This window comes from Sinocyclocheilus anshuiensis, unplaced genomic scaffold (genome assembly GCF_001515605.1).
Source record: "Sinocyclocheilus anshuiensis isolate Anshui unplaced genomic scaffold, SAMN03320099.WGS_v1.1 scaffold1838, whole genome shotgun sequence".
Lineage (NCBI taxonomy): Eukaryota > Metazoa > Chordata > Actinopteri > Cypriniformes > Cyprinidae > Sinocyclocheilus > Sinocyclocheilus anshuiensis.
Genome location: NW_015546122.1, coordinates 111,669 through 120,602, shown reverse-complemented (window position 1 = coordinate 120,602; position 8,934 = coordinate 111,669). Strand labels below are relative to the sequence as shown.

General features: G+C 45.5%; 1 protein-coding gene across 2 annotated transcripts in view; it reads right to left on the bottom strand.

Moving 5' to 3' along the window:
* Positions 1 to 268: 268 nt before the first annotated feature.
* map3k12 (mitogen-activated protein kinase kinase kinase 12) overlaps positions 269 to 8,934 on the bottom strand; it is a 39,558-nt gene continuing 30,892 nt past the window's right edge. For both annotated transcript variants that reach the window (XM_016502847.1, XM_016502848.1), the window contains 4 exons: positions 6,575 to 7,235; positions 2,347 to 2,414; positions 1,541 to 1,826; positions 269 to 1,242 (listed from right to left, as the gene is read on the bottom strand). In XM_016502847.1, the coding sequence (XP_016358333.1) occupies positions 1,126 to 1,242; positions 1,541 to 1,826; positions 2,347 to 2,414; positions 6,575 to 7,235 (1,132 nt within the window). In that variant the 3' untranslated portion in view covers positions 269 to 1,125. The remainder of the gene's footprint in view (positions 1,243 to 1,540; positions 1,827 to 2,346; positions 2,415 to 6,574; positions 7,236 to 8,934) is intronic.

The following is an 8,934-nucleotide window of genomic DNA, read 5'->3' as shown; positions in this document are numbered from 1 at the left end:
GAGAGGTAAGAGGAGAGCAGACAGTTGGAACAGGTATCTCCGTATAATAAATCATGTACTGTACAATTATATGTGCCGTTCAGTCTGTGTTGTGTATACTTGCATCCAAGGGTTTTACAGTCCTGCACTAGCAAAGCCAACCTGACTATATATACATATATATATATATATATATATGTATATATGAGTCTGGGTAGTTTACTTACAAATTGTAGTCCATTACTGATTCCAGATTACATGATAAAAGTTGTAGTTACTGTACATTTACACACCTGCTGATCTCCAAACCGATCTGAGCTGCCATGGTAGGGTGGCACAAGCACAGGAGAATAGTATAAACTGGACCGTTTTTATTGTGTTTTTGTTATGTTAACAAATAGTTTTCTTTTTTGTTTTCTTAGATTTAGCCTACTAAATATATATTTACAGAAATTCAGGGCATTATAGTCATAATAGAATCACATTTGTATATGCACCTTGTAAATGCTTTGGAAAGGAAGCATCTGTACATAGTAGTGAAGTCAGTCCCAAACTGTGAGCAACTTCATTTCCGTCACGTCTGAACAGATTACTGGGGTGCAGTTTTGGCAAAACTACTTTATCCAGGCTGGAGGACAGAGATTCCTGTGATCAGGAGTTTCATCCAGCACTACATATTCGATCTAGACTCTGACTTTACATCGACTGCTAACCACAAGCCTTGGACACATTAACGGACACGATTCTGGCCCACCAGGAAGTCTGTCTGCACTACAACAGCACAAACCTAATGATAACATCATTGCTGCTTATTGGGAATGCCCTGAAGTTTTTAATTGCATTGATCTGTTCACGTAGTTCCTGTAATCCTCATCTCTAGCAGCAGCTTGCCGCTAATCTTGTCTTGCTATATTTTCCGTGGCTACGTCCTGGTCACGAGGCAGTTTACGATCCCAAAGTTGTTATGACCAGTGTGGGAGTATTTGTTCTTAAGGTGGCTAGTCGTTTTGTGTAGTTGCGTTTCTCAGAGGATGTGTGCGCACACGTGTTTCACGAAAATCTGTGTTCGTTTCGCTTTGGTGCAACTAAAAGTGAAAGTGTGTGCTGGTGTGTGTGTGTGTGTGTGTGTGTGTGTGTGCGTGCGTTTCAGTTTTGAGGACCCTGGCCCCAGCCTCCTGCGCTCGGGGGACGACTTGGCTCTCCGCTCCCTGATTGGTCGAGTTCAGCACTGTCACAGTCCGAGTCCTCACACAACGCGCGAGTCTGGGAACAGGACAAAGAGTGTGATTAAACTCTTGGACATGTTATATATATGAAGCTCTTAAGATTGCCTAAACGAACACAGTCATTAACAAAAACTTAAAATAGAAGGCAGGCTTCTAGAGTCTGGTCCTGGAGGTCTGACCTACACAGAGTCTGTCTGCAAATTGCTTGTTCAGGTGTGTTTGCTCCAGCTAATTTCTGCAGGGCAGTGGACCTCCAGAGCCGGGTTTGGAAAACCCTGCAACATTTGTTTTTCTCTGGGCGATATGTTTTGAAAGGTTTCACACAATACTGGTACCTCCAGGATATTTTGTTCCAGGTCAAAGTTGGCCCTCTCCTGTTCGAGGGCAGCGGCCTCTCTTTCGGACAGAGTAGGGTCTGTAATATCAACAGGGATCTCAGACCCCTGGGAGATGAGGTCATCGCTGCGATCGTCCAGTCGCTCGTCGGTGTTGGTGCTGACCACGTCTGGCGTGCCGCTGTGGGAGTGGTCAGTGGTGTGGCCCTCCTCTCCCTCGGACACAGAAAGGTTCTCGGAGCTGAAAGTGGATACTGATTGGCACTTGGTTATACTGGTCGGCCGTCTGCAAAATTAACATTATAGAAAACATACAAACCATGAAACGAGGGAATATTAAAATCAGAACTGTTAAAAACCTAAGAAAGTAATGGTAATGTAAGGTAACTACATGGGTTAGGCTTAGCAGTAGGATAAGGTTTAGTACCTAGTTATTACCCAGTTTTTGTAATCACTATAATAAGTACATAGTATGTATACGTGGAACCAGACTGTAAAATAAAGTGGCTCCCGTGTCTTCATGGGAGAGTAAAGTGTCCATCGAATGTGCAAGCAGTAGGTCATCCAGGTACGTTTTGTTTTCCGGTATACTGTCCTAGAGGAACTGGGTTGGGAGACACTGATCTAACAAGTTTCCATAACTGAGCACCTTAGCATGTGTGCTATGACCAGGCATACAATGCTCACCTAGTGGGTGAAAACAAGGCCTTATTTTATTATGGGTGCTTTACATAAATAAAGCAACTCCTAACTACCTTAGTTCACACAGAAAATACTTCAGAAAGAATAAATGATTATATTCTTACCGTCTCCTTGGTAACTCCACCTCACTGTCCACCTCGCCCTCTTCTTCTTCTGAGGAAACGCCACGTCGCTGGTGGAATTCAACACAATTCATTCAGACATGCTCAATGATTAAGGCCCAAAACAGCACTGCAAAAATAACAAACGTAAATTTCACATTTGCCTATTTTAACTATCTTTTGCATTTTGATTGTTGCTGTTTTGCTGGGTTTTTTTTTTCTTTGTATTTGCGACAAACCTGCAGTGTGATAAATGTATTACTCCTAAATCATTCATTACTCAAATGTACTCTATAATAGGCTCTCCTTTAAAACTACTAAATGTTTGATCATGTGACGTGCTTCATGTGGTAACATGTAAACTGACTGGTTTGACTCAAGTTAAATAAATGTGAATATCAACTGAATCAACAGTTTACAGTGGGTCTGCTCATTTTTAGATCGGTCTATCAATAGGCTGGTCTAGTTACAGGGTTGCCAAGTCTGCGGTTTTCCCATGGAATTGGGCAAATTTTCAACTGTTGCCGCAGGGTTAATGGTTTGACATATTGCATAAATTCTGTTTGGCTGAAAAGCTTGTACTGAAATATTTTATACTCTACCAATTACAAAACTGGGGTAGATGTTAAGTTTTGTGAGGGAGGGCCACTGGTAAGGAGCTTTGAGCTGTGTTTATGATCACTACGATATAGCAGTGGCGTTCCATCCATATAAGCTGCGAATGCTCCACATACCCATGCTGTCTGAGAGAATGAGTTCACAGGCTAATTAATATAAACATGATTATAAGTTGATCCCTTGTCATTTGAGATGTAACTTAAAGCTTAATAAAGTGTTGGGAATAAGTACATAAAATTATTTAATTCTGTAAATCTATGTCAGTTACGGAAGCTTCCGGGCAAGCAGATTCACAACAGCTTTCGCGCCTCTGCTCTTTTGCTATGACTCGTCAGGATTGTTGCGCATTCTCAGTGTTTTGCTGGCATGCACATGATTTCTTGCGCGAGGTAAGCTGTCCGCGAAGCGCTCACTCAAACGGAAAGATGCGCTGTTGCTGCCAGATCTCGATTGCCAAGATTACATTGTGTTTGATGCAAAACCAACTCGACTAAATCAAGTGAAAAAAACAAAGTAATTGTATATTTTCATGCTTTCTCAAGCAAAGCAAATTTTGAAAGTCCACTGAAAACATATCTTGTCATAGATAGACAATGTTAAAAAAAAAAAAAAGTTTATAAAAATGTATTTAAAATTTTAAATACTAACAAACATCAGGAAAAAAGAGGAAACAATACATTTGTTTTTCATATGCTTGTGTTGCTTACAGTTAAAATCCTTCTCTGATTTTATTGTTGTTTGCAACATTACTTTACAACTTTACAACAATATTTTAAAGATATTATTATTTTTTATTGTTTTGCTTGGTCTGTTATTGGAGTAGTGTCACCTGGGTGGGAGTGGGAATAAAATAATAATAATAATTATTCGATGCAGAGACATACAGACTGGGGGATTCCCCTATCTCCCCACCATCTGAATATTACGTATTATAACATAACTACGTGTAAACATTATTTGGCTGTTTTTACTTGGAAAAGCAGTTAGATGTTTATCTAGCATTCCAATAGGCTAACTATGGATAAACCTGAAACGACAGAAGAAGGATTGGAGATGAATTTCATTTACAAATAAGGTAGGAATTGTGAGTCCTTTTAAATCGACACCTGCCATGATGTTTCCCTCTTTAAGTGTGTCCTAAAAGCCGTTGAGGAGGGGGAGAGGGGAGGGGGTTGGTCTTAATCTTAGCACTCAGCATACCCAGTTAAAAAATTCACCGCTCGCCACTGCGATATAGATTTCAATTTGCATAACAGTGACTGTAAAATATGTACTTGAGGTATGGGAATTGCAGATTTTGAGTTTTGATATTTGGAATATGGTCATTGGGCTATTTTTGATTGACCATTGGGCTAGTTTTGTTACGCAGACCTGGCAACACTGTTTAGACTTCTTTGAGCAATCATCACTAAGCAGAAGTTTATTGTTATAGGATGTCCGTGGTCCAAAGTTCTGTAATAAGGCCTCCCCCTTTACAGTTTTTGAAATCAAATTCTCTTTTGGTTAATTTGCACCAGAGTTACTGGAGATACAATCGGAGGCCATTTATTTAGTTTTAATCAGTCATTTCAACACTTCTGTTGTCAAAGAATACTTTTTTATAAAACGGATAGTTCTGGTCCTTGATTCTGATTGGTTGAGCCATGTTCAAAGCTATTGTAAATTACTTTTGTTTGTTTGTTTGTTTGTTTGTTTTGTTTGTTTGTTGTTTGTTCTGTGTGTTGCTCGGTAACCACTTTGTTGCAAACACAACCGTTTCTGAGGAACTACATTGTTTGGCGGTAGAAAAATGTTTTTATTAATATCATTACATTTTATTTGCTTTGTTTTATTTTGTGAAACCTTGCTAATGTCAGATTTTTGGATCTGTTTTGCCCCCGTAGTCCTTCCTATGTTTCCTTATTTGGTCAAGTTTCTGTCCTCGTTTAGTTTGATTTATGTTCCATTGATGTCACCTGTGTTCCCCTGATTGCCCTGTGTTTAAAAGTCCCAGTCTGTTCAGTTTGTGTTTGTCAGGTCTACTCGTTCTCTATGTGTGTTGGCTCAAGCTCCTATTGTGGATTATCTCCTGAGTTTCCTTGATTAAAGACAGTTCTCGTTTACTCGTGCCTCCTGCGTGCTTCCTCAACAGCGTGATGTGACAGAAGACCTGACCAACACAGTTACCTCCATGTTTTCCCCTCTGTTTGTTTTCCCGTTTTTCTCTCAGTGTTTTTGTTTCCGTTGTGTTTCCTGTTATGGATCCCTTCACCCGCCCAGAATTCTTCCTGCTCCTGCTGGAGCAGGGGGAGAGATCTCTCGAGGACCATACGAGACTATTCCAGCTGCTAGCAAGCACCACCAGCTACCCGGATGACGCGCGCAGAGTGGCGTCGTCCGAAGATGGTCCTCGAGAGGATTTCGTCGCCTTCGTGGAGTGAACTCTGGCAAGAAACGGGTCGCCATCCACCACCTGCCCCGTGGATGATCTCGTCAGATCCACTCCAGACCCAGTGCCCAGCCCACCATCTTACCACAGTGCGGAGAATCAGCCCGAGCCCACCGATGACGGAGAGCCAACTCCCGCCGCGATGGACGAGCCAGCGTAAAGCCGAGCGACTGAGCGGAGGATCGCCCTGGACGTGGAGCTCAATCCGTCAGACCAGGTGCGAGAGCCGGCGATAATGCCAGCCACGAGGGAGAAAGCCGGGGACAGTGTTAGCGCAGAGAGGAGCTCCACCCCCTGCACTGAGGGTGAGCTGAGTATGGCGCGGCGAATGTGCCACACCGAAGAGGAGAGGGCTCCAGTCCCCGAATCCAGTCCAGAGCGCCCTCCAGTGCCCGCTCCTAGAAAGCGCACTCCAGTGCCCGCGCCTCGAAAGCGCCCTCAAGTTTCTGCTCCTCCAGAGCGCCATCTTGTTCCCGTGTTCAGCCTAGAGGGGGCTCCCGATCCAGAGTTCAGCCCTGAATGCCCGGAGGCTCACAAATGCCCGCCCTCCAACCCGCTCCTGCCTCCTCCACCGCTGTCATCTGGCAGCCCCTCTGCTTGCCCTCAGCCCACCATCATTACGGTGCGAGCTCCGCGGGTCTGCCATCCTCCAGCGTCGCCATGGCTGGAGAATCCCTCACCTCCGCCTCCAGCCTCCGAGGCCCGGACTCCGCCTCGGCCCATAGACCCAGCGGCTCCACCTCGGCTCCTAGCTCCCTCGCCTCCACTGTCACCCGTCGATCCACCAGCTCCACCGGGCTCCCTCGTCCCTCCGGCTCCGCCTTGGTCGGGCGTCGACCTGCCATCGCCTCAGGACTCTGCTCCTCCAGCTGCACTCCGTCCCACCGGCTCCATTGGGCTCCTTCCTCCCGCCAGCTCCACCTTGGTCCTCAGTCGCTCCAGCTCCACCCTGGCCCCCCGGGTCCTCGGCATCCCCCTGGCTCGTTGGCTCTCCGTCTCGTCTAATGAGCTCATATTAATTGAGAAGTGATAGAAAAGGTGAGGAAAAATGGTGAAAAACTTAAAAGCAATGGTGACCAGTCATGAGATCTAAGAAATGCACCGTCCCTTGCCAAGTCAAGTCACCTTTATTTAAATAAGACTATAATCAGTCGGTTCCCAGAATGAAAATAGAGAGATGCGTACCTGTTTGCGTGTGATAGCAGCTCGATACAGTATGGCTGATGGAGTCAGATGACTGCCGCTGGATCCTCTGGGTAATCGCACCGCTCCGCTTCCCTCTTCTCTCTCCTCTCCTACATGAGTTCTGCCCACCGCTCCACTTCTGCCACAGCAGGGTGAATCAGGGCTGCTGGAGAACGGCAGTGAAGCTGCGTCCTCACTCGCCGTGTCGCTTCTGGGTGGAGTCTCGTCCAGACCGGCCCCCGCTTCAGCTCCACCGCCGGGCTCTCTGCCCAGGGCTTCGGTCGTGGCAGCTCCACTGACTCCGTCTTCAGCGCGGCGGGTGGAGCAGAGCAGATCTGGGCTGGACGAGGACAGTTTCAGCGGGGGCGGCTCCAGCTGGCCCTCCCTCATCGCAGCCCCTGAAGCAGTTTCAGCGAGGGGCGGTGCGGGCGTCGTTGTGTTGGGCAGCGGGGGCTCTCTTTCTCGGCTAGCAGGGGCAGAAGGGTGCTTAGGCCCTGACAGATCCCCGCTGCTTCCCTTGCCGCTCCTCCGGTGACGAGTTTTCACCCTGCGGGCCCGGTTAGGTGAGGTAGGTCCTCGGTTTGCACATGGCGGGACAGTCACCTGCAGTACGCCAGCGTCCATCTTGGGGAGAATGATCTCTGATCTCAGGAGGTCAGGTCTGGATATGGCAGTTAAAAAAGAAAGCCATTGGTTAAACAACATACCCTACATTACATATTACAGTGCCCATGTTACAGTGTAACAGCATAATGAGTTATACTAATCAGAAATATTTTGTTGTATTATAAATTGTTATTATATATTATTACTGTATTATATATAAAAACCTGAACAAAAAAAAAAAATCTTGGTTATGTTTATCTGCTGATCTGCTATGTGCATCTGCTACTGTCAAAACTTACACCAACATGCAGCAATGAGAATGTAAGACTTGATGCTGCTACAGAAACAGACATACATAATTAAGCTGATCCCCATAACTGATCTAGACAGGTGGTGCTGGGGGAGGTGGAGGGTTTCAGAGGACCTCTGAACCCCGCAGGACACTGCACCAAAGTATTGGCTGCTGTTACAGCAGAGGTCAATCAGCTGCTATGTAGTATACCAGTGTTTTCCAACCGGGGTGCCGTCTGTCGAGAGCAGGGGTGCCGTGTAAAAAAAATCATTTTTTAATATTTTTAAATTGCTAAAATGTTCAAAAAAGCAGCTATTATACAATGAACAAAATTATAAACGCAACACTTTTGTTTTTGCCCCCATTTTTCATGAGCTGAACTCAAAGATCTAAGACTTTTTGTATGTACACAAAAGGCCTATTTCTCTGAAGCTGGAGGGCTTGAGAGCGCTGGTTTAGGGATGCCAGCTGCACGTGCCGACACCAGCGGTGGGTCCTCCATGCTGGAAGCCAGTCTGGGATACTGAAGAATTGACCTTGATACTCTGGGTGTGACAGACAGGACGTGACATGACTCTGGATGATCAGCTGTGATGCGACGTGATTCTGGATGATCAGCTGTGATGTGATGTGATTCTGGATGAATAACTGAGGCGTGACGTCACTCTGGACGAACAGCTGAGATGTGATGAGGCTCTGGCAGATCAGATGAGACTTGACTGGACTCATGAAGATCAGTTATGACTTGACTTGACTCATGACGATCAACTGTGACCTGACTTGCCTCATGAAGATCAGCTGTGACTAGACTTGACTCAGGAAGATCAGCTGTGACCTGACTTGACTCATGATAATGAACTGTAACTTGACTTGACTCATGACGATCAACTGTGACCTGACTTGCCTCATGAAGATCAGCTGTGACTAGACTTGACTCAGGAAGATCAGCTGTGACCTGACTTGACTCATGATAATGAACTGTAACTTGACTTGACTCATGACGATCAACTGTGACCTGACTTGCCTCATGAAGATCAGCTGTGACTAGACTTGACTCAGGAAGATCAGCTGTGACCTGACTTGACTCATGATAATGAACTGTAACTTGACTTGACTCATGACGATCAACTGTGACCTGACTTGCCTCATGAAGATCAGCTGTGACTAGACTTGACTCAGGAAGATCAGCTGTGACCTGACTTGACTCATGATAATGAACTGTAACTTGACTTGACTCATGACGATCAACTGTGACCTGACTTGCCTCATGAAGATCAGCTGTGACTAGACTTGACTCAGGAAGATCAGCTGTGACCTGACTTGACTCATGATAATGAACTGTAACTTGACTTGACTCATGACGATCAACTGTGACCTGACTTGCCTCATGAAGATCAGCTGTGACTTGACTTGCCTCATAAAGATCAGCTGTGACTTGACTTGCCTCATGAAGATCAGCTGT